The sequence below is a fragment of the Protopterus annectens genome, chromosome 1.part0, assembly GCF_019279795.1.
Source record: "Protopterus annectens isolate FY-2018-M chromosome 1.part0, PAN1.0, whole genome shotgun sequence".
NCBI classification, from domain to species: Eukaryota; Metazoa; Chordata; order Ceratodontiformes; family Protopteridae; genus Protopterus; species Protopterus annectens.
In genome coordinates this window covers 174,562,324-174,587,932 of record NC_056725.1, presented here as the reverse complement: position 1 = coordinate 174,587,932, position 25,609 = coordinate 174,562,324, and the positions used below count along the sequence as shown (strand labels likewise).

Below are 25,609 nucleotides of genomic sequence, written 5' to 3'. Positions count from 1 at the left end.
TTGTTTTTCATAGTATCATCTTGTGTAACAGAAGGTGTGGAAGACTGCATGTACTGCAGGGGTTTATGGGTAGGGGAGGAGGTCAAGCTTTAGGAGTTCTTAGGAGTTCATTGCCACGTTAAAGGCACCAATGGTGACCAATCCCATGGTTCTAGTGTCCAGACTGAGACCAGAGAATTCTAAAATTGCAGTAGGTACATAACTTGTGTATTAATGCAGATGAGCTCTTTCAGTGCCGGATAGAAATATCTGGCATGGCTGAGTGCCAACAAGGAGAGATTTGGCATATGTTTTTTTGCCATAAGTTTGTGAAGTGGATAAACTCCCATTTATTGAAACGCTCATTGAAGGTGCTACAAGTGTTGCATGTTATGGAATTGAAACTGAGTAATAGGATCCCTGTCTTTTAAATATGGTAAAACAGGTGCCCTATGTGAAGGGTATTTTAAGATTTATAGAAGGAGAAAAGTTTAATTTATTGGAACAAATGTCACATGGAGATACCTGAAATGAAGTGCTTTCAAATTAAATAAAAATTTGGCCTGTACCATGTTGAAGATTGGATTGGAATTTGGAAGCTAAACACTGCCCAGGGTCCAGATTTCAATGAACTATTGAGAAGTTCTCCCTCTGTTTGCCCAAAAGGCTAGCAAAAGCTAGAAAGTAGGGCAGTAAGAGCATTGGGGAAATTGAGGAATGATGTAGGTGAGAAAATGAGGTAAAGATGGGTTAAAGAAATATAATTAGATGATGAAATCTGGGAGGGTAGTTGCTGAGATGTTACAAAATTCTGGCAATTAAAAATGCTGCTTTGGTGTATCTACATACATTTTTGTACCTCAGCTCGTTTGCAACAGATGTTCCCTCAAGCAGGTCCCATATGCAATAGGTGCGACTGACACACACACACACACACACACACACACACACACACACACACTCACACCATATATTTGGTCTTGTCAGAAGCTGAATACTGAATGTTAGATTGCTAGAAGTGCCTGGCAAGACCGGTACAATTGTGTTTCCAGGCTAACATTACTGGGTTTAACAAAAAATGAACAGGAGTTAACGCACTTAATGGTAATGAAAAAAGCATCAACTAGGAGGTGGAATGTAATGTGCTAGGTATTTATTGATGTTGTGGAAGAGAGAGCAAGTAAAACTAAAAAAGTACTTTTGTCACATGTATGGTTTTGTATGGCTGCTCTGGCATGTATGTAAGGTATCACTTCTGTTTAATTGGTAATACAAGTATACATCTTTTACAAAGAAGTTCTCCCAAGAGATGAAAATTTAATTCTGTGTCTTAGCTCAGGATTGATCGCCAAAGTCTGGGGTCGTAAAGCTCCCTGGCTTAGTGACCAGAAACTGGGAAAGTAGCCTGAGAAGTACTACTGTGCATCTGTTACCATCTCGTGACATTTGAATGATACTTGATCAGATAAATGGACATTGACTTGCTATACCACATAACGGAAGCATTCATAGTGTATCATTTTGAAGTGAGCACTTGCCCTCCAATAATAGAGTGATACATGCTTAATGGGAGGGGCAGCATAGTGGTGCAACAGATTAGTGTTGTCATCTCACAGCAAGAGATTCCCCAGTTCGATGCTCGGGTGCCTTCTGTGTGGAGTCTGCATGTCCTTCCTGTGTTTGCATGGGTTTCTTCCAGGTACTCCATTTTCCTCCCACATTCCAAAGACATGCTATAGGTAGATAGGACTCTCTAAATTGGCCATAGGTGTTAATGTGCGTGCGAGTGCATGCTGTGGAATGTAAACTCTGGCTGTAGATGATTGTTACTGTCGAAGTGACACCCTGACCCCATGTGCAAAAATGGGGAAAAGGGTTATGACTGGATGGACGTACTCAAGAGCTAGGATAGTTTACTGTGTAGTAAGTTTGAGGTGTTCGTGGTATTTTAATTTGAAGTAATTGTGTATGGTTATGTTTCAGCATTTTTATCCTTGTATATGGAGTTTCAGGTCTGTTAATGTATAATTTTTTTTCACCAGGTTGAATGGTTACTGTGCAATTCCCTGTTTCTGGAGAAAAATACCCATAAATTTGAAAGCATGTCAAAGATGTCCTTCTATTCCAATGTTGCAGTATTCTCTAGTGGGTTTGCCCTTCTTCCATCAGCTTGTTCAGCCAGGTTTCCAAAGCTTTCCCAGTCCCTGCTGGTGCGTCGGACGTGGAGGCAGGTATATGGGCCATAAATGTGACGTTTGTGCGTACCAGTCTTCAGAACTTTTCAGCCACCAGCCGTATGCCAGGTGTTCCTGCTACTCGCGGATATTGGATCAGTCTCGCATTAAGATAAGTACCCCGTTGGGAATTTTCTTCAGTCCTTTTGTATTTACTATGGTCTGTTAGTGTCCGGTAAGAGCAAGTGCAACTGTAGTCACCAGATTCCCCACAAAGACACCCACGACCCAGTGTCTCTCTTGTTTGGGATCACTATTAAAAAAACTGCGCCATTTGTAAGTCGTTCGTCGCTATGACCCTTTGTCACTGATTTCGGGCTCTAGACTTGTACCTTGAAAACCAGCACCATAGGCAGATCGCTCTCGGAATGGAAGCCGCTTCCAACGTCCCATCCGAACCACCCAGGAAGAGGGCCAAGCCCGCTAAGCAGTTCACTTCCACCGCACCTCCCTCTGCAGATTCTCAGCTTGTAGCCACCGTTGGCTTGGCCGAGGATCTGGCGTCCACCACATCAGATAAAGCGGGTACCTAGCCACAAAATCCAGAGTGGATGACACGTCCGGGGAGTATATCCCAGCGCCTGATTCAAATGCCATGAAGGAACCAGCTTTTGGGATGGGCACTTCGGAGCAGGCCTCTGCCGATGTTTTTCGTTTTTCACTGTTGCAGTCATCCTATTTGGGTTATCTGCTTATAGTAGCCCTCAGTCGGCCTGATTAACAAAGTCTTGGGTCCTGCGTCTGTTGCTGTCTCTTCCGTGACGTCAGGAGGTATAAAACATGCAGCTGATGCCATTACATCACTTTCTTGCTGTGCAGTGCCCGAAGCAAAAGCAGTTCGCAACTGCCAGTCATCCAACTCCTGAAATTTTTGTTTTCGAGTTTCAGAACCAAAGTCTTCAACTAAAAGCCAAGTACCCCGTTAGGGAAACTTTTTCTTGCTCTAAACCGATGTCAGTAAAAGTAAATAATTGCATTTCTTGTGGAAAGCAAATACCTCATAAAGATTTTCATTTGTACTGTACTCCTTGCCTAGGCCCTGACCACGACGTACTTCGCTGTCGGTTTTGTGCCTTATTTTAAACCACGAACTATCTGCCATTTGTATATTTTTGCTTCTAAATATTTTGGTGCTCAGTTCAATTATCCTGATATGTCTTTGGTAAGTAATCTGACTACCGATATTCCAAAAAAACGTAAAGACAGAGACAGGCCGCCTAGGTCCAAAACTGCCGACGACGCTTCTCCTAAGCCAGTCACCAGTTCGCCGGTACTCGGTGAGGTGCTTTCGCAGTTCCTGACCGCTACTTCAGATTCATAGGCCTGTACTGAGACCCAGTCGGAGTCCGGTATGCCGCGAGATGCTTCAACTGTGGAACCTGTGGATGTCTCTACCTTGGATGGGTCCAGAGCCTGTGTGCAGGCACCAGCTTCTGAGGGTGTATTCAGGCCCTACTGGCTTGTGTATTAAACTGACACCATCTTCTTCTTCTTCAAGGCCTAAAACTCGAACCATGCCTAGAAAACTGACGCCCAGACAGCATGGTCAGGCCTCTATGCCTAAAAAACAAATAAGAATGGCTGAAGACCTTATTACTTTAATCAGGGGAAGCCAACCTTCCCCTTCTAAGAGACCTAGGACTGAGTTTGCTTATGATACTTCTGACCAGGATTCTGAAATTTGTTTCCTCTGATGACCAGGATTTACCCTCATCTACCTATGAGGATTCTGATGCTAAGGACTCTCTTCCTTCTGCTTCCCCCCCAGAGGATTTCTCTTTTGGTGAAACTTTGCATACTCTCAAGGAGCATTTTCATTGGGAAAGTCAGGATTTTGTCAGATTCTAAAAAGAGGCTTAGGGATTTCTTACTCCTGCCCCAGCACAGGCCTTTAGCCATACTTCCTGTACTCGACATTGTTGATGATGCTTTTTCGGAATCTAGCTTGTCCCCTGACACTCTACCTCCTGCTCCCAGAAAACCTGATAGATATTACAGGGTTCCTGACTCTCACAAGTTCCTTTTCAAAAATCCTACTGCGGATCCTGAGACCATTTCACAGGGACCCAAGGGCATTAAAGCTACTACTGCCAAAAATCCTACCCCTTGTGATAGAGACTCCAGGGTGCTGGATAGATGGGGTAAGACTGTGTGCATTTCTGCAACTTTGGCCATTAGGACCTTAAACTGCCAGTTTCATATGTTAACGTATCAGTAGCATATTATTGGATTGCTAAAACAGAAAATGTTGATTCCTGATTGTGCTGAAAATAAAGATTTATAGGATTTAATGCATCAGCTGAACAAGTTGGAAAACATACTTAGCAATGTGGTTTTGATTCACTAGAGGCATCTAGCAAGGCTGCTGTCACTGGGTCTGTACTTAGAAGGCATGCTTGGCTTAAGGAGCAGTCCTTGCTAGATCATGTTAAAGCTAAATTACTGGATGCTACCTTAAATCAGGACCACCTGTTTGGCAACAAGGCAGAAGTTCTTAAAAAGATGGAGGAAAACCTAAATCTATGCAAACAGTTAAAGATTTTTACAAGTGCAATCACCAAGATTTAGTAGGCATTGGCCTTCTAAGAATTGGTCCTTTCCTGCCTCTTCCAGACCTTCTCAGTCCAAGGCCAGATCCAGCAGAGCAACCAGGCTTCAGTTCCAGGGTATGCACAGGACTAAGCAGTGGGGGGGGCCCCACTTCCAAATCTGGGAGTAATAAAACTCCCCCCTGTGGTAAACTGTTTCAATGACCTCTTTTTAAAACTTCCAAATGATTCTCAATTGACTGCCCCTTTGGGGGGAAAGATTGCTCTACATGCAAAGAACTGGGAACTCATTACCCAGGACAAATGGGTTTTAAATGTAGTGTCCCAAGGATACAGATTTCACTTCCACACGTTACCAACCCCATGCGGTTGGCCAGATCTACCCCCAAATCAGTGGGCAGAGGCCAAAAAAGCAAGTACTCTCTCTAAAGCATAGGGGCTATTCAGTTAGTACCAGAAGAAGAAAAGGGACAAGGTTTGTACTCGAATTTTCCTGGTACCCAGAAAAGACAATTCATGGCATTCTATCCTGGACCTGTCTACTCTAAACATCTTTTTGGAGATTCCAAAATTCAAGATGCTGACTCTTCAATTGCTTCCTATGGTAGGCAAAGGTGCCTGGTTGACAATACTAGATTTAAAGGAAGCATAACTGCACATCCCAATCAGGGAATCTTGCAGAAGATACCTACGCTTCAAAGCAGGCTATACGCACCATCAGTTCTCTGCACTGCCCTTTGACTTATCTACTGCACCCAGGGTATTCACAAAGTGCCTAGCTCCAGTCATTGCATTTTGCAGGCAAAGAAATATTCAAATATACCCATACCTGGACGATTGTCTATTTCAGGCAGAAAACCAGGATATACTTTTAAATCATCTGGCCTTTGTACAAAGGGGTGCTAACTTGTCTGGGGTACACCATAAATGAAAATAAATCATACCTGGTTACCCTATCAGCAAATTATATTCCTGGGAGCAAGCTTGAGTACAACTTCCCAGATGGCTTTCCTCACCCCAGAGAAACAAATTCATTTGACAACCTACTTCAAACTAGTGGCCACAAAAACCCTGCTGTATGCAAAGCAAATACTGCAAGCATTGGGGTTCATGGCCTCCTGCTTTCTTCTGATTCCATATGCAAGACTGCATATGAGGAAACTACAATGGTATCTAAAAAGCCTATGGTGTCAACATTCTCAGGATCTAGAAGCAATGATTCCTATCATACCTTGCCTACGCCTAGAGTTCCTTTGGTGGGCAGAGGCCTACCACCTAAACCAGGGACTACCATTCACTCTACCCCTTGCCCACCCAAACCCCAACAGACACATCAGACTATGCATGGGGGGCTCAGCTGGCAAGGAAGTGCATTCAGGGCAAATGGAACCCAAGTCAAATGCACCCTGCATATCAATCAAAAAGAAATGTTAGCTGTACAGAATGCTGAGACAGCCTTCAAGGACCACATTCTTCCAGGACAATTAATGGTAAAGACGGACACCACCACTGTTATGTCGTACATAAACAAGCAGGGGGGTACCCATTCTTACCCCCTCTGCAGACTAGCCATGGCATTTTGGAACACAGCCTTGAGCTACCAAGTGCATCTACAAGTTCAATTCCTAACAGTAAAACTTAATACACTGGCAGACTGACTAAGCAGAAACCTCATGGACCCACACGAGTGGAAACTGGAACCAAAGATTTTCAACATGTTGACAAACAAATGGGGGAGCCCAGATATAGACCGGTTTGCCTCCCCCCAGAACTATCAATTGGACAAATTTTGCACAAGGACTCCCCACAAAAAAGCTTGGAAAAGAGGATGCTCTGTCCTTCAGCTGGAAAAACCTATCAGTTTATGCTTTTCCTCCTCTGCCTCTCCTCTCCAAAGTACTACTAAAGATCAAACAGGACAAACCAAGGACAATTTTGATTGCACCAGACTGGCCATGCCAACAATGGTAACCCCTCTTGCACAGCGTGTCACTGTTGGCCCCATGGCACCTGCCTCAGACCCCTACCCTGTTGTCTCAGCAGGAGAACCAGATTCTGCACCCTCAGCTTCAAACACTAAACCTAGCAGCCTGGCTAATTACCTAATCTCTCCTTTACCATCCCTCTGTAAACCTGTGATGGAAATAATTTTAGAGGCAAAGAGGCCTAGTACTAGAAAATCTTATGCTGAAAAATGGAAAAGATTCTGTGCCTGGAACCAACCTCAAGGGATGAGCACAGCAGCACCCAATTTGCCTCAGATTTTGCAATACTTAACTGAGATGCTTCACAAGGGCCTCTCTTTTTCCTCCATCAAAATTTACACCTCAGCCATTTCAGCTCTTTATAACATAGAACCACCCCTCTTCTCTCATCCACTGCTCAAGCAGTTCCTCAGAGGGGCCAAAAATTTAAGACCACCCAGGAGAGCTCCAACTCCAGCCTGGGACCTTTAACTTTGTATTGGAGAAACTCACACTTTCTCCTTTCAAGCCAGCTACTACTGCATATTTAAAATTCCTTTCTTGGAAAACAGCTTTCCTTTTAGCAATCACTTCAGCAAGAAGGGTGTCTGAATTACAGGCCCTTATGGCAGTGGAGCCTTTCATCATCTTTCATGTGGACAGGGTGTCCCTCCGAACCAATCCCTCCTTTATGCCCAAGGTGGTGTCCAGTGTGACTCTTAATCAGTCCATTCATTTGCCAACCTTCTTTCCTAATCCATAGAACAAAGGGGAATGGATACTGCACTCCTTAGATGTGCACAGGCAACTTAGATTCTACTTGGACGGGATTAAACCTCAAAGGAAATCTGAACAACTGCTGTTGGCATTTGCTGCAGGACAGAGGGGAAGGCTATTTCAAAGCAAACCATTTCTAAATGGGTAGGCTATTGCATTCATTTCTGCTATAAGCACCATGGAAGACATATCCCACAGGGGATCAGACCCCACTCATCCAGGGCTGCATCTACCTCTACAGCCTTTCTCAGAGGCGTCCCTACCAAGGCTGCTACCTGGAGTTCTGTACCTACTTTCACCAAGCATTACCATTTGCCAATTTTCACTAAATCCAGAGCTGGTTTTACCACTGCAGTCTTGCAGGGCCTTATAACTTGTCCTAATGCTATCTAAATTCCTCCTCCCATCCTTAGCTTAGGGAATCTACCCAAATGTGATGACTGCAGCAGTGAAACACGAAGAACATAGTACAGTTGTGTACACTTAACATAAATGTAGATGTTAGAGTGTATTCACTGTTGCAGTCCTGGTTACCCTTCCTCCAGCCCCCTGACACTTCTTTTGGCTATACCTCTAATCTCCTTTACTATGCATCAAAGCTTTTTGGTGTATTTGCTTTTTTTGTTGGAGGTATAACCTTGTGTGTGTGTGTGTGTGTGTGTGTGTGTATGTATGTATATATATATATATATATATATATATATATATATGTATATAAATATTTAATTGCTTCCCATTAGGGGGGCACCTGACATCTGGGGCAAGAAAAACTGATGTAATGGCGTCTGCTGCATGTTTTATAACCCTGACGACCTGACGTCACGGAAGAAGAGACAGCAACCGACGCAGGACCCAAGACTTTGTTAATCAGGCCGATTGAGGGCTACTGCAAGCAGATGACCCAAATGTGATGACTGCAACAGTGAACACACTCGAAGATCTACATTTATGGCAAGTGTACACAACTGTACTTTTCTTTTATTACTTCAAGGCCGACCGCCACCCAGACGCTGGTTAAGCCTGCAAAGAAAAAACAAGGCATATCGTCTTAATCCCAGAGGCCTTGCCAGACTGGCAGGGCTTCAGTCAGAGCCTCTACAACGCCTTCCGGGCCCTTGGGCCTACATCAGACCTCCCTCCTGTTGCTCTACCTCTTCTTAGTCCCAGGCCTATTCAGCCAGAGTCCACTCTTAGCCAACCTGCAGAAGAGGAAATGTCGGACTCCTCAGAGGACTCCTTGTCCTACTCTTCACAAATTTCTTCCCCTCTGGGGTATGGATCCCCAGAAGAAGCCTCTGTTGAACCTGACTCCCCTGTGGAAGGCCTTACCTTCGTGGACACCAAATCTTATGAGGGAACATTTTAAGTGGGATTGCTCAGACATGTCCGAGCAAGAGAAAAGATTCTGTGACTTGATCCAGATGGAATCTCCTAACTCTGCTCCTATCCCCCTGTCCAGCCTGCCTTCCTGGATGCTTTTGCAGCAGCATGCATAAACCCAGATTCCCAGCCACCTACCCCTAGAAGGGCAGACTGGTTGTATAGGGTATCTGATGCAGACAAATTGCTTTTCAAATGCCCGCCAGCTGACCCAGCAACCATTTCTATTGCTAATGATAGGGCTACCAAACTTCTCCTTACTACCACTGTCCTCCTTGCTGATAAAGACAGCAAGGCCATGGAGAGGCGGGGAAAGAAGATGTACACCTCAGCTACTCTAGCCTTTAGGCCTACAAACAACCAGTCACACATGGCTTAATATTCCTTGGCCTTAATGGAGAAAGCTTCTAAGGAACTCAAGTGAGATCCCTGACTGCTCTGCAAAGGCATCCCTGTCTTTCTTGCTTGGCCTCCTCCCCCAAGTCAATAAGTATTCTCTAAGGTGCGCATATGATGTAGCGGAGGCCTCTGCCAGGTCAGCTGCATTTGCATCTGTATTGAGGAGATACTCTTGGCTGCGTCTTCATCTCCTACCAGATGACTTTAAGGCCAAACTCTTTGATGCTGTTTTGAAATCACAATGCCCTTTTTGGCTCCAAGGTAGTAGATCTTTCACTTTTGCAAAAAGGCAAAGGGCTCCAAGATCTAAAGCATCTTTTTCTCTCTCCAATCCCAAAATTTCAGAGGAACTAGCCAGCCAAGACTCAATTTATTAGGAAGTCTTCCAGGCCCTTTGCCCCCTCCAGGTCTAGAAGACAACACAGGAGACAGACTGATCTGTCTAGGACTCCTCAGGCCGCTGCCCAGAGACCTCTCTTTCCAGATATAGGGCAGGCAGCATCTGACTGCCCCCCCCCTCCACCCACCATACCTCTAACCTCTTCTGTCTCTCACTGCCTCCCTGCATGGGCCCTAGTTACCTCTGACAAATGTTTTTTTTCTATCCTGAAGGAGGGTTACTTCATGTCTTGGATGTATCCTCCCTCAAAACTTCCTATTCCACTACCTCCCCCATCTCAATGGTCCCTTCTTCCCCGAGGTCCTAAACAACCTGCTGCTCCAAGGCACCAAAGAACTCATCCCCCCCTCTGCTCGAGAGAGAGGCTTCTACTCTAGAATTTTTCTGGTGCCCAGGAAGGAGGGACCATAGAGGACCATCCTAGACCTTTGCCTCCGCAACCCATTCCTGAAGGTCCCCTCCATCAGGATAACACTACCGATCCCCCCCCCCATATCCTTTCCCAGGCCTTCATGGTGACCCTGGACATCAAGGAGGCCTATCTACATGTTGTGTCTTTCGGCTTTTCCCGGTTAAGGGTCACCACAGCGGAACTCCGGTCCGCTAATGATTGGTAGTAGATTTTTACGTGCTGAGTTGCCAGCTCTGACACACAACCTTCAATGAAGGTACGCCCATTCACACATGTCTCCACACAGAAGACGCTTTAGCTGAGAATCGAACAGGACAACGTCTTAATGTGAGGCGACAATGCTACTGCAGCACCACCGCAGTACAAATTTCCCATAAAACCATCCTCCAGGAAATTCCTCAGATTCAAAGAAGGCTCCTTGCATTTTCAGTTCTGTCCCTTGCCCTTTGGACTCTCCACTGCACCAAGGGTATTTGCAAAATGCCTAGCTCCAACTGCAGAACAAGAGGTATGCAAATTTTCCCATACCTAGGCGACCTGCTCATTCAAGCAGCAGACAGACAAACCCTCCTTGCCCACACAAAGAACCTCCTGCTCATGCTGCAGTCTCTGGGGTTCCTCATAAACTTCCCCAAATCCAAGCTAAATCCTGCACAAGACATTGTCTTTCTAGGATGCAGAATCAGAGCAGACCTCAGGATGGCCTTCCTACCTTAGGAAAAAGTGCTTTCCCTGACCCAACACCTTCAATCTGCCCTCCTTTCACCCACCCTGACTGCAAGGGAATTCTTCAAACTTCTCGGCCACATGGCTGCCACTCTTCCCATGGTGCCACTGGCAAGATAACACATGAAGATGCAGTGGTATCTTTCGCTCAGTTTGGGCCCAGCACTCACACCCCCTAGAGTTCAGATTCCCACTCCTCCCCTGCCTCCACCAAGAGCTGAAGTGGTGGATGGCCCAGGTGACCCTAAACCCGGGTCTCCCCCGACAGTTACCCCCCCCTTCACAGATCATGCACACAGACGCTTTAGCTGTGGTCTGGGGGGCAACGTTGGGCACAAGAACAGTGCAAAATTTGTGGAAAGACTAACACAAACAATGGCACATCAGCATCAAGGAAATGTCAGCCATAGTTCTGGCCCTGCAGACCTTTCTACCTTTCCTCAGACAGGGCATTCTGAAGATCTTCACAAACAACTCCACAGTGATGTGGTACCTGAACAAGCAAGGAAGGACGAAGTCCTACCTCCTCTGCAGGCTAGCCCTATAGGTATGGGATCTAGCCGTCTCCCAGGGGATCTCCCTCCAGGCAGCCTGCATCCTGTCCCAACGCAATTGCCGGGCAGACTCCTTAAGCAGAACCTCCTCAGACAGTCACGAGTGGATGCTGTCAAGGGAAATATTCCTAGATGTGATCCACAGGTGTGGTATTCAACAGATAGACCTGTTCGCCTTCTCCACAAACAGGCAGCACCAGAGCTATTGCTCCAGAACTCATGACCCGAAGGCTCTTAAAATAGATGCCTTCTTAATATCTTGGAAGGGGAAATTCCTGTATGCCTTTCCTCCCTTCCGTCTGATCCAGAGTCCTACTGAAAATTCAGCAGGACTCACCAAAAATCTTGTTGGTGACCCCCTTTTGGCCAAGGCAGCACTGGTTCTCCCTACTTCATCTATCCAAGGGCAATCACCACAAGTTACCCCCCCTTCAGTGGATCTACTTACACAGCACCAGAGGACACAGATTCACCCACAGTGTAGATCCCTGCACCTCTCCCTGTGGTTTATAGGATTCTGATCCCCTTCAGACACCTATACAACAAGGATGTGCTCTCTGTCCTGCAGGAGGCCAGGAAACCAAACACAAGGAAATCTTATCTCTCTAAATGGAGGAGGTTTTCTATCTGGTGTCAGAAAAGACCGATGGAGCCGCTGGGCAGCAACCTGCCTCTAATTCTTACCTGCGTGAACTGCTAAAGACAGGCTTGTCTTACTCCTCCTTAAAAGCACACCTGTCTGCCATTTCTGCCTACCTGCCTATGGAGCCTCCACTAACTTCCAGACATCTAGCCAAGCTATTCCTAAAAAGTGTTTTACACTTAAGACCCCCCCTAGAAAACCGACTCCTCCCTGGGATCTTAATTATGTGCTGGAAAACCTCACTCTGCCACCCTTTGATTTGAATCAGCTGGGAAGGCTGACTTGAAATTTTGCACTTGGAAAACACTACTGCTAGTAGCTTTAACATCAACCAGGGGGGTCTCAGAGCTCCAAGCCCTCATGGCTGCTCCACCTTTCCTAGTTTTCCATATGGACAGGGTCACCCTCAGGATTAATCCCTCCTTCACCCCCAAGATGGTTAACGACCTCTCCCTCAATCAGGCTATTCGCCTGCCCACCTTCTTTCCAAATCCTCAAGGAAGACTGTGAGAGAGTCCTTCACTCCTTGGATGTACACAGGCAACTACGTTTCTACTTGCATAAGACCAAGCCTATATACAAATCAGACCAGCTGTTTTTCCTTCCACCCCAGGGCTGTGTGGAAAGCTGTGGGAAAACAAACTATTCCTTCTTGGATTGCTAGGGCCATCTCCTTTTGTTACTCACACCATGGAAAGACAGTAACGGGCAACATCAGAGCCCATTCCACAAGGGCCATGGCTTCCTTTGGAGCCTTCTTTAAAGGTCTAGATACAAACTCCATTCTGGAAGCCACTACCTAGTCCTCTGTGCACACTTTCACCAGGCACTACATGCTGGACCTCATCTCCAGGACCAGAGCAGGATTTGCCAGGGCTATCCTGCATTGGTTCCTGGAATTCGCTTCCAGATCACCACCCAGCTAGCAGTGACCTTTTGTACTCGCCCACTAGTGAATACTGCAACATTGGAATAGGACACAGGATAGCTGTGTAAAATCTTACCATAACCGTAGATGTCCTTCTCTTTCATGTTTGCAGTATTCCTTCCCTCCCTCCATCCTTCAGTTCTCCTTGCACTTGCTCTCCTTGGCTCCTATACAGGCTATGCTTTCAGGACTGGCTCCGTCTGGGGCTTCTTGGTTGAGGAGTGGTGCGTGCAGACGTCGCATTTATGGCCCACATACCTGCCTCCACGTCAGACGTCCGCACCAACAGGGACTGGAAAAGCTTTGGAAACCTGGCCGAACATGCTGATGGGAAGAAGGGTAAACCCACTAGTGAATACTGCAACATGGAAGAGAAGGACATCTATGGTTATCATAAGATTTTACATAGCTTTTATTTATTGTGGATATTGCTGGTTTTGATCTTAATTGTGTATATACAGAGTTAAATATGGTGTACTAGCCACTTTTTCTTGCACAAGTTATGAAGCTATGTTAAGTCTGTATTGCATGTGCTATGTTTTTCTGAGATGATGTTGGAATGTAAATGAGAACTTGTAATAAAAAAATAAATAGGTTCATAGGTTCATAGGTTCATACTAGGCTATCTGCCCGAGGGCATTTACAAGCCTAGCCCATAGTTTTGTGGCTTACGCCACCCCTTTAGTATGGGGAACTATACCCATTATTTTGCTGTGCCTCTGTTGAGCAGTGACACTGAGGTAATCCCTGGGGTATATCTGCGATCTCCCATCCATTGGTCAAGATTTCTCTTGAACAAGGCCAGCGAGGTGCTCTGCCTCACATATACCGGGATTTTATTCCACAGCATAGGGAGTCTTTGGGTGATGAATCTATCCCTCCAGCACGTCCTATTAATAGCCGTGTCGAGGTTTAAGTCTCCCGCCTTGTGACTCTGACGGATCTAGATTTTTTGAGGTGAAGCATATTCATCAAATCTGGGTTTGACATGGCCTTGTATGTTAGGCAAAGGTCACCTCTGAGCAAGCGGTGGCGACTGAATAGAGCTGGAGTTCTTTCAGTCGGGCAGCATAGGACAGATGTTTGAGACCCTTTATCCTTTTGGTGAGGAACTTTGTGGCCTCTCCAGCTGCTGCAAGTGTCGGGTCAGATACATTCGAATGGGGCATTGTACTCAATCATTGGTCTGATGAGTGATGAGTATAGGGAGACTATGACCTCCCTTGATCTAGATGAGAATCCCTTCATGATAAGGTGGGCAATGAAGAAGGTCTTCCTAACTACTTTAGCTACATGGGTGTCGAATGACAGACTACTATCAACCTGGGTCCCCAGGTCCCTGATAACTTCTTCTGTGCTCAGTGGATTGCCACCTATTTGGTAGCTAGGGGTAACCTTGTTTTTCCGAAGGGTATGACTATGCATTTTTGGCATTTAACTTTAGGCCATGGCTCTGGCACCAGTTATCCGTTTCTGTGAGACCCTTCTGAAGGATATCTGTGTCAGATGTGTTTTCTACTATGGCCCAGTTTGCAGTCATCTGCAAACTTTGTCAGCCATAACCCTCCTGTGTTTGCTTGTACTTGGAAAAGTAGATGCCAAACAAGAGTGGGCCCAGGACTGAGCCCTGTGGTACACCACTTGTGACAGGCTTTGAGTCTGACATGGCGCCAGCAACTCTGACCCTGTGGGTTCTGTCACTCAGCCAGTTTGCAACCCATCTTGTGATGTATGGGTTAACATTTAAGCTGATGAGTTTTTCAATGATACCCGAGTGGGGTATTGTATCAAGGCCTTCGCCAGATCGAGGTAGGCTGTATGGACTGCCTTTCCCTCATCAATGGCTTTGGTGACTGTTTGAAAAAGTCAACCAAGTTTAGAAGGCATGATCTGCCTTTGACAAAGCCAAACTGGGATGGATCCAAAGTCTGCAAATTCCTATGTCTTTATTTATGAGGTCCATTATGATCCTCTCCATGGCTTTGCAGATAAGGCTTGTCAAGCTAATGGGCGGTAATTTCCAGGGTCGGTGGAGGCACCGCCTTTGTGAAGTGGGACCACAGTTGCAGTGCGCCACTCCTGGAGTGCGTATCCAGAGGTAAGACTATGATTAAACAGCTGTCCTAGCTGTGGGTTTAATTCCTCGTTGAGTTCGTGGAGCACACAGCCGGGGACACCATCAGGTCCCATGGATGCTGTGTTTTTGCTTTGGAGAGAGCAGTTCTCACTTGGGCGTTGGAGATGTTTGGGGGGCTGCAATCGCTTGGTATAGATATCTCTCCTTTTGGGGGGGGAGTTTGCACTGAACCTGTCAGCCAGTATGTTGGCAATGTCTGTAGGATCAGTAATCTTCACATCATTTTGAACTAGTTCTGAGCATATCTGGGAGTTTCCTCCCAGGTTTCTAACATAGCTAAAGAAGGCCTTATGATTGTCTTTTGAGTCTTTAGCTATTTTTCTCTCAAAATTTGCTTTGGATGATTTTATGAGAGCTCTTAGTTTTTTACTTATAGTGATCAAGGGTGTCTTACCTTTTAAGGATTTTGCTCTATCTTGTAGTAGCTTCCTCCTTTTGTTGTAGAGTTTGTTTATGGCTGGGGTCCACCAGACTGGACGCTTGCCTTTGGTACAAAGAGTCTTTGTTTTGCTTGGGGTTGCCTTATCCATGCAGTCCTGCAGGTGCTGGTAGAAGGCATTTGTAAATGATTCAGCGGCTTGAGTACTGTTTTCTGCCGGCTCGGGGGCCTTAAAGGAGACCACACTAGTCTTTAGAAGTGTGAAGTCGGCTTTCGAGAAGTTCTTTACTGTGGTCTTTTTATTTCAGGTGGGGTGGGATGAGGACCTCCAGCGAGATTAGTTGTGATCTGATCTCACCAGTGAGGGGTATACTTCGGTGTTGAACATTGTGCTCCCATGTTCGTGATGATGAGATCAAGTATGTTTTCTCCTCTTGTGGGGATGGTGACTAGTTGTTCCATGGCATTTGAGTTTATGAATTCCAGGAACTTTTGGGCTAGGGTGTTTGGGCTTGAGTAGTGTTCCCAGTCTATATTAGGGTAATTAAAGTCACCTAGTATGATAGTGTTTGGTGATACATTTATCCCCTCTAGTGTTTTCAGGAAGGCCATGTGAGGTTCCTGAGTTTGTGAGGGTGGCCTGTAACATGCTACAATTTGTAGAGCAGTCTTGCCTATGGTTAATTGCACCTGGATGGTCTCCGATGCATCGTGCGTTGCCACCAGTCTTGAGATGTAAGCTGATAAACAGGTCATTTACTCTTTGTATTATGTGATCAGTGGTTAAGACCCTCCGCAGTAAGTGCTTACAACCACCCCCTTGTACATTGATGGCTTCCTGTCATGCATCAGGGTATGGATGTTCCTGTAAGCTAGGCACGTGCATGGTCCCTTTTCCAGTTTCATGTTGTGATCACAAAGTGCAAGGGGATCAGACTGAGAAGTGGCAGGGGCTGAATTTTGCCTCCTAGAATAGCACATGGCATTATTACACATTCTATCAGGTGGCATGTTTTTCACAAGCGTAGAAGCTAGGAACATTTCAGAATTGTGCAGAGCTTTGGATATCGCAATAGGGGTTTGTCGCAGAACATTTGGTATAGTGTATACACATTTGGCTGTATACTTGCTACAAAAGAAACTGAACAGAAACCATTAAATTTATAGGTATGGTGTTTTCATCATTATAGTAAGACTTTGTACCAAATATTGTCAAAATTATGTGTCTGTTGCCATTTCATTATGTACAGTTTTGCTTGTTGCTTCAGCTGCATACATTGTATCCTTTTATGCTTGCGTACTTGTTATAAGCAGCTTGAAATGCTGTAGGAAGATAAAGGAAAGCACAACAACTTGGGAGTTTAGTCATGTCTGCCATTTAAAAATATGCATATTTTTAAGATTATATTATGAAATATTCTCATTTAAATGTGTATTCTAATTTTATTCAAAAATTTAAATTATTTCAGATAATAGTCTGGATCTTGTGGAAAAGGACTTCACAGTCAATACTGTCGCTGGTGCCCTGAAGAGTTTCTTTTCTGAACTTCCTGATCCTTTAGTGCCATACAACATGCAGGTTGAACTGGTGGAAGCTCACAGTAAGTACACAGTATTAATTTTGTAGTCTACCTGCACCCATCAGTTTTACATACACGTTGTCAAGTTTCATTAGATTAATTTACCTCTATGTAGTTTAGGTGGTGTAGGGGACCGATATCTTTGTGATGATGGTGACCCAACTTCAAGTAGGAGCTGGAGTGAAAAAGGGTCTAGATCTGCTTATCGAAAGGTGATAACCTCTAACACTAGTTGATCGACCACAAAAGGTCGAACAACCAAAATAGCAAAGACACGGAAAAGCAATTTTTTTTGCCCCCCCCCCCCCCCCCGGAAAAAAAAAATCAGTGTTCTGCAAAAAAATGAATAAAATACAACAAAGTGGGGAGGGGAGCTTTTCTCCCACACCCCCGATGTGGGGGGTTGTGTCCACCACACCCACTCCCTACTTAAATATACTAACTCCGAGATCACACCACAGTGGTGGAAATGGCAAACTCCTGACAACAGCCCAGCGATTGTTTTCCCTGTGGCAAAAAATCACTGCTCTGTCTCTCCACTATTTTGGTTGTTCAACCTTTAGAAGGTCGTTCAACTAGCGTTCAATGTTATCAGCTTCTGATGAGCTGATTTAGACCCAAGTCAAAAGGCTATTAGCAAAAGGGATAATTTAAGCAGTGGGTTCCCACTTTCATGTTTGAGGGGATGGATACCTAAAAGTGCAGCACCATTGTTATGGTAGATTCCTTAGATGTTGCAATAGGCTTGTAAAAAAATTAGAGAGGAGTAGGCATCCGAAGGTAAATTGGCTTGATGCGTCATTGAGACGGGTGGAGTGGAGAAATTATGATGACATAAAATGAAAAATCCTTGCTTTGCATTGTAACGGTAGCTGGGACCTTGCCATCCATTCCCTCATCACTGTGGTGGACTCTGTCAACTGAATTCATCTCTGTTGATAGGTGAACAAAAATTAGAAGATAGCTTTTTTAAAAAAAAAAAAAGTTTAGGAAATCTGGATTAAATGTTGTTGCAGTATAGTAACAACGAATCCTTTGGTTTTTACCATACCCTTTTTATTCAGTGGCCTCAATATACCAGTAAAGAAAGAAGTATTTTTGTTTTTCTATGGCTGCCATTCTGTTCCTTATGTCTGGATGTGGAGTGATGAAAAAGGGCACAGCAAGGATTTTATTTTTGACAAGGGAGTTGCCTGACATATTCAGGAAAGGCAGCAGCAAACATTGAAATTGAATATTTTGTATTGTTTTCAAGTCTTCAAATTAAGATGTAGAGCAAGTACCATACTAAGTTCAGCAACAGCATTGCAATATTAGGCATGTCATACTGCTGATGATTTATTTAGGAACCCTCCTAAATTTCTAAAATCTACTAATGAAGTTTGCATTTATATTTAGGAATGGTCTTTCTGATTGAGGACTATAGAATTAGCAAGAACAGAATGTATTTTTTAGGGGGGAAAAAAGTTCTGTTCCATTTGGCAGCAGTGTATTCAGTGACATATGTGAGGACTAGTGTTATGTGGCATAACTCAACACTCCAGTTTAATATGAGAACAGTGTTATATAGCATGAGCTCCCAACAAGTCTTTTTCAGGTGTTTGTGCGTTTCCATGTATGTCTTTTTTTAATTGTAACGCATACAGCCAGTTTTTAATAGGTTCTGAGTAAGCTATCTGCTTTGTGCTGCTGAGCAGCTCCTGTTTGCTTAGGCAGGACTTCATGTTGCATCAGTGTACTAAGTGTGACAGTGGGACCATCCTACACGGTGTCTAAATGGGATATACGGTTCACAGAGCTACAGTTAGATATGTTGACACTGTACAACTGAAATTGGTTCCTGCAAGCAATTGGCACCACTTGTATAGTGCCACTCAACCCCCTAACTGCTCTCACCCCCGGTAGCTCGCCCCCTCACCCTAGTACCAAGCTGGCTGTGTGGTGAAAAAGTTGGAGCCTTGCCTGCAACACATGTTTGAGTACTGAGCTTTGTGGGGCTTTAGGAGCAAGATGGGGGGTGGGGGGGGGGGTGAGTGAGAAATGTTCACATGTCCTTGTGGTAAAGGGGAAGATGACTTATGAAAAAGAACAGCATTTTATGGAAGCCAGGGGAGTAATGTCCTGGGCCTCGCAGAACAGCATCAAACATTTGCAGATGTTCATAGATTGAGTTACGGCCAGAAGGCCTTCAAGGAGATGTTCATCGTGCATACAGCTGCAGTCATAACAGATGGGTTTTCCTGCCGTCAGGCGGGTCCTCGGTCGGCCGAATTCCAAAGTCTAGGTCCGGCGTCGGATGTCGTCGCTTCTTCCCTGATGTCAGTGCGACAGGGGTATAAAAGAACCAGCCGACGCCATTAATTATAAACATGTTCTCTCCTCCATTAATCAAGATTTCTTTTAAAGTATTCTAGATTCCTAGAACTGTGAACGCCTAACTGTAGTTTATTCCGCATAATCAAGTTTTGGTCCAGTTCAGATTGCTCAACATAAGTAATGGCACTGGGTTTTTGTACCATCATAAATTTCCAGATTTAATGTAGCTCCTGAATAACTTCCATTTTAATGCATTGTAAGCTAATATAGTCTGACTCTGTAATGTCTGCATTGCATGCGCTTGCATCTTGCACTATAATTGGTCATCTTTGTGGAACAAATTCTTTTGAAGTTTCTCGGAGCATTTTCTGTTTTGTTTTTCCCGATGTCCTATTCCAGTGTTGCAGTATTCTACTTGTGGATTTATCCTTCTTCCTCTCAAGTTTGTCCAGCCAGTTTTCCAAAGATTTTCAGTCCCTCTTGGTGCGTCGGACGTCTGACGTGGCTGTGGGACGTGGGCCATAAAAGTGATGTCTGCACGTACCAGCCCTCAGAACTTTTCAGCCGCCAGCTTCTCACAGACGGATCGAAAAAAGATTCAGTTAAGTACCCTGTTGGGGATTCTTTTCACTCCTACCTTATTTATATATATATAGTCTGTTCATGTCATCCGGTAAGGGCAAGTGCGGTTGGCTGATTCCACACAGACACCCACGACCAGTGTCTTTCTTGTTTAGGCAGGGAACACTACCACAAGAACTGTTCCATTTGCCGATCATTTGTCCCCAAGACCTTAAGCCACCGTTTGCAGGCGTTATATTTATAGAATCAGCGCTTGAAACAAATAGCGTTAGGGATAGACGCCACGTCCAATGCCCCATCTGAACTGCCTAGGAAGAGGGCCAAGTCCTTGCGGCCTGCTTCATCAGTTGCGCCGCAAGGCCTACTTCAGTTGCGCCCCTCTCAGCCGTACCTCAGTCTGTAGCCGATGTCAGCTTTGTTGAGGATCCGGCATCCACTGGTATAGGTGAAGCAGGTACCTCTGAGGAAGCTGCACAATCTCTAGCAGACAACACATCCACAGAGAATATACTGGCGCCTTCCTTAGATGCAGGGGGAACCAGTGTTCACTCTGGGCCCGTCGGACTCCACCTCCACCATCCCAACGACTGATCCTAGGCCTATCTCTAGCCAGACGCCAGCTAGGCCTTTAAAGAAAAAAGAGAAAACAAAAGACACCTTACTCTGGCCGCTGAAATCATGCCTGATTGGCAGGCCTTCAGCCAGAGCTTGTTTAATGCCTTTACGGCCCTTAGGCCTTCTGTAGAAGCCTCTGCCACTGCTCCTCCCCTCCTTAGTCCCAGACCTCTCATCCATTAAAGGAGGGTAGATCAGCCTGAAGAAGAGGAATTGTCTGATTCTTCTGAGGACTATTTCATACTCCTCCCAGATATAATCCCCCTCCCCCCCAGGATATGGATCTCCAGAGGAGGGCTCCATTGAACCTGACTCACCTGTAGAGGATCTAACCTTTGGGGAACTATTAATAAGATGAAAGACCACTTTAAATGGCAATCCTCGGATATGACTGAAGTACAAGAGGTTTTATGACCTTATTCAGATGGACTCTCCAAGTCCTTCTGCCATCACCTACTCAACCTGCATCCCTAGATGCATTTGCCTCAGCCTCCATTACCCGGATTCCCAACCTCCAGCCTCACGTAGAGCAGACAGACTCTATAAAATCCATGAGATGGAAAAAAATGTTCTTTGAGTGCCCTCCTGCTGATCCTGCCACTATCTCCATCTCTATGTATAGGGCCTCCAAGCTCCTTCCTATCATTACTGTCCTCCCTGCTAAGGACAGCAAGACTGTGGAGAGGTTGGAAAAAAAATCTATACCTCTGCTACCCTCTCATTTAGAGCCACCAACTACCAAATTCATATGACCAAATACTCCTTAGCTCTCCTGGACAAAGCTAATAAGGATTTAGATGACATCCCTGACTGTGCAGTCAAAGCTTCCTTGTCTTCTGTGATGACCCTCATCTCTCAAGTGAGTAGACACTCCTTAGGATGCAGTTATGATGCAGCTGAAGCCTCAAGCAGGTCAGCTGCATCAGCTTCAGTGTTAAGAAGGTACTCATGACTGCAACTTCATCCTCTCCCTTCTGCAGGGCCAAACTTCTTGACGCACCTTCGGATCATTCAGCCCTTTTTGGTGCAAAAGTAGGTGACCTGTTTTAAGTCCTTGTAACAGGAAAAGAATTACAGGACCTTAAACACTTCCTAGTCTCGCCTATTCCAAAGTTCCAGGGGGAACTACCTGGCAAAGACACAGTTTGTCAGGGAAAACCTCCAGGCCTGTAGCTCCCCCCGACCTTGAAGACCTCCTAGAAGACTGCCTCCTCAGACTAGGCCTTCTGAGTCTTCCAGCCAAAGGCCTCCCTTTCCTAATAGGGAAGGTAATATCTGACTACCTGCCAAAATTACAGCCCCCACCCATCCATACCCATATCTGCCCTTCTCTCACTGTCTCTCTGCATGGTTACTCATTACCTCAGACATGTGGGTTCTGTCCATCATACAGAATGGCTACTTTGTCCTGGATCACCCCCCCTATCAAGACTGGGCATACCACAGCCTCCTCCCAGTCAGCTGCCCCTCCTCCATCAGGTTTTGCAAACCCTGCTACTACAAGGCACCATAGAACCAGTACATACACAAAAAGAAAAAGATTCTACTCCAGAATCTTTTTGGTACCCAGAGAGAGAGGACCGTGGAGGCAAATTCTAGACCTCTCGCGCCTCAACCCCTTCCTAAAATTTCCTACTTTCAGGATGCTCAACCTACCTACTCTCTTTCCACTTATCCTTTCTCAGGGTTTCATGCTGACCCTGGACATAAAAGATGCTCATCTTCACATACCTTTAAAGCCCACCTTCAGGAAATACCTCAGATTTCTGGCAGGCTCATCTCACTATAAGATGTTCATGTTTCACTGTTGCAGTCATCACATTTGGGTTATCACTGCAAGGGTAGCCCTCAGTCGGCCCGAATACCAGAGGCTTAGTATTTCTGCGTTGGTTGCTGTCACTTCAGGACTGATGTCAGGTCGTCAATAGTATAAAGTAAGGCAGCTAACGCCATTACATCAGTCTTTCTTGCCGAGGAGCCCGAAGCAGATGCAGTTTGCACGAGTGCCGGTCGGCCGCTACCTGAGTTTTTGTTTCCGAAATTGAAGTTGGTCTTCTAAAGTTAAGGACCCCGTTGGGGATCCGTTTTTCTTGTTCTAACTGATGTCAGAAAAAGTTAACAATTGTCTCGCTTGTGGAAAGCAAATACCACACCGAGATTTCCATTCTTACAGCGTCACCTGTTTAGGCCCAGATCATGATGTACCTCGCTACCGGTTTTGTGTTTTGTTCAACGCCTGAACTATTCGCTGTTGGGCCCTTATTGTAGCTAAATACTTTCGTTCTCTATCTCCGTATTCTGAAATGGCTTCGGTAAGCCATCCTACTACCGATCTTCCGAAAAAAAGTAAGGATAAAGAGAGACTGACCGCACAGGTCCAAAACTGCCGACAACGCTTCCGTTAAGTTAGTCACCAGTTTGCCGGTACTCAGTGAGGTGCTTTTACAGCCCCTAATGCCTGCTTCCATGGATTCGCAGGCTGCTACCGAGACCCCGTTTGGAGTCCAGTATGCCGCGAGACTCTTCTTTGACTATGAAACCTGCGGATGTCTCTACCTTGGATGGGTCCGGAGCCGCTGTTCAGGCACCGGCCTCTAAGGAAGTTCTTTGCACTACCGATATTCGACACAAACCGACTTTTTTCACGTCTTCAGTTCTTTCTAAAACTACCGAGTTTCTAAGGCCAAGAGTATGAGCTACGCCAAAAAAAAAAAAGACTACCTTAACTCAAGCGCCTGCTTCCTTGCCACAATCACAGATGCTTCAAATGGTGGAAGACCTTATGCTGATTAGGGGAAGCCAACCTTTCCCTGCTCAAAGAAAGAGACTTGTCCCCTGCAGCTTTATCTGACTAAGAGTCTGACTGAGGTTTCTGATTATGAAGACATGCTCTCATCTGCCTTTGAGGATTCAGATGCAGTGAAATCCATTCCTTCTGCCTCCCCAAGAGAGGATTTTTTTTTTTTTTTTTTTTTTTTTTTTGGTGAAACCCTACATACTTTGAAGAGAGCATTTCCATTGGGAATGCCAGGATTATCCTCAGTCCAAAAAGATACTGTGGGAATTTTTAGATTTACCACAGCACAGACCCTTGGCTATCCCTCCTGATGTTCTTCGTGTTTCACTGTTGCAGTCATCACATTTGGGTTATCTGCTTGCAGTAGCCCTCAGTCGGCCTGATTATCAAAGTCTTGGGTCCTGCGTCGGTTGCTGTCATCTTCCATGACGTCAGTTATTCAGGGGTATAAAGCATGCAGCCGACGCCATTACATCAATCTTTCTTGCCGTGCGGTGTCCAAAGCAGAACCAGTTCACAAGTGCCGGTCGGCTGAAATTTTTGTTTTCGTGTTTCAGAACCAAAGTCTTCAACTAAAGCCAAGTACCCCGTTGGGGAAACTTTTTCTTGCTCTAAACCGATGGCAGTAAAAGTCAATAATTGTATTTCTTGTGGAAAGCAAATACCTCACAAAGATTTTCATTCGTACTGTATTAGTTGCCTAGGCCCTAACCACGACTTGCCTCGCTGTCGGTTTTGTGTCTTATTTAAGCAACGAACTTTTGTCGTCTGTATATTTATGCTTCTAAATATTTTGGTACTCAGTTCAATTATACAGATATGTCTTCGGTAAGCCATCCGACTACCGACATTCTGAAAAGAACGCAAAGATAAAGACAGAGACAGGCTGTCTAGGTCCAAAGCTGCCAATAACACTTCTCCTAAGCCAGTCGCCAGTTCGCCTGTACTCAGGCGCTTTCGCAGCCCCTGATACCCGCTACTTCAGCTTCGCAGGCCTCTACTGAGACCCATTCGGAGTCCAGTAATGCTGCGAGATGCTTCAACTGTGGAACCTGCGGATGTCTCTACCTTGGATGGGTCCGGAGCCTCTGTGCAGGCACCGACTTCTGAGGGTGTATTCAGGCCTACTGACTTGCATATTAAACCAACGCCATCTTCTTCAAGGCCTAAAACACGAACTATGCCTAGAAAACCGACACCCAGACTGCATGGTCAGGCCTCTATGACTAAAAAACAGTTCATAAGAATGGCTGAAGACCTTATTACTTTAATCAGGGGAAGCCAACCTTCCCCCTCTAAGAGACCTAGGACTGAATTTGCTTATGATGCTTCTGACCAGGATTCTGAAAATTCTGTTTTCTGTGATGACCAGGATTTACCCTTATCTACCTATGGGGATTCTGATGCAGAGGACTCTATTCCCTGTGCTTCCCCCCCCCCCAGCGGATTTTTCTTTTGGTAAAACCCTGCATACTCTTAGGGAACACTTTCGCTGGGAAAGCCAGGATTACTCTGATTCTAAAAAGAGGCTTAGGGATTTCTTGCTCCTGCCCCAGCACAGGCCTTTAGCTATCCCTGCTATACTAGACATTGTTGATGATGCCTTTTCTGAATCTAGCTTTGGCCCCTGACTCTCTACCCTCCTGCTCCCAGCAAACCTGATGGATATTACAGGGTTCCTGACTCTCACAAGTTCCTTTTTAAAAATCCTACTGCGGATCCTGAGACCATTTCACAGGGACCCAAGGGCATCAAGGCTACTACTGCCAAAAATCCTACACCCTCTGATAGGAGACTCCAGGACACTGGATAGATGGGGTAAGAAAGTGTACACTTCTGCAACTTTGGCCATTAGGGCCTTAAACTGCTAGTTTCATATGTTAAAGTTTCAGCAGCATATCATTGGATTGCTTAAACAGAAAATGTTGATTCCTGACTGTGCTGAAAATAAGGATCTGAACTAGGGACTTCATTTGTCAGCAACCTGTGGGTCTTGGATCCGATATCTGATCCGAGCCAGCAACTTGTTTCATAGCTAATGGATCCGAGCTCCTAGCTCCTCCCCTCACCCATAATCCCCTGCCAACCCTCCATGACCTCAGATCTAATTTGCCGCGCTTGTGAATGGCTGGATTTTTGAGCTCTTAGCGAGTTTTGTCAGATAAGTGTATTTTTCTTCCACTTTCTCCTGTATTTTATATTTTTTTATATAGTTTTTTCCCTCCCTTCGTTGGCCGTTAGTGTGTGTGTGTTTGTGT

General features: G+C 45.3%; 1 protein-coding gene across 1 annotated transcript in view; it reads left to right on the top strand.

The window, feature by feature from the left end:
* Positions 1-25,609, top strand: part of ARHGAP35 (Rho GTPase activating protein 35) — a 1,275,888-nt gene that overhangs the window by 872,503 nt on the left and 377,776 nt on the right. The window contains exon 5 of the mRNA XM_044055505.1: positions 16,931-17,062. Coding sequence (XP_043911440.1) covers positions 16,931-17,062 — 132 coding nt within the window. The remainder of the gene's footprint in view (positions 1-16,930; positions 17,063-25,609) is intronic.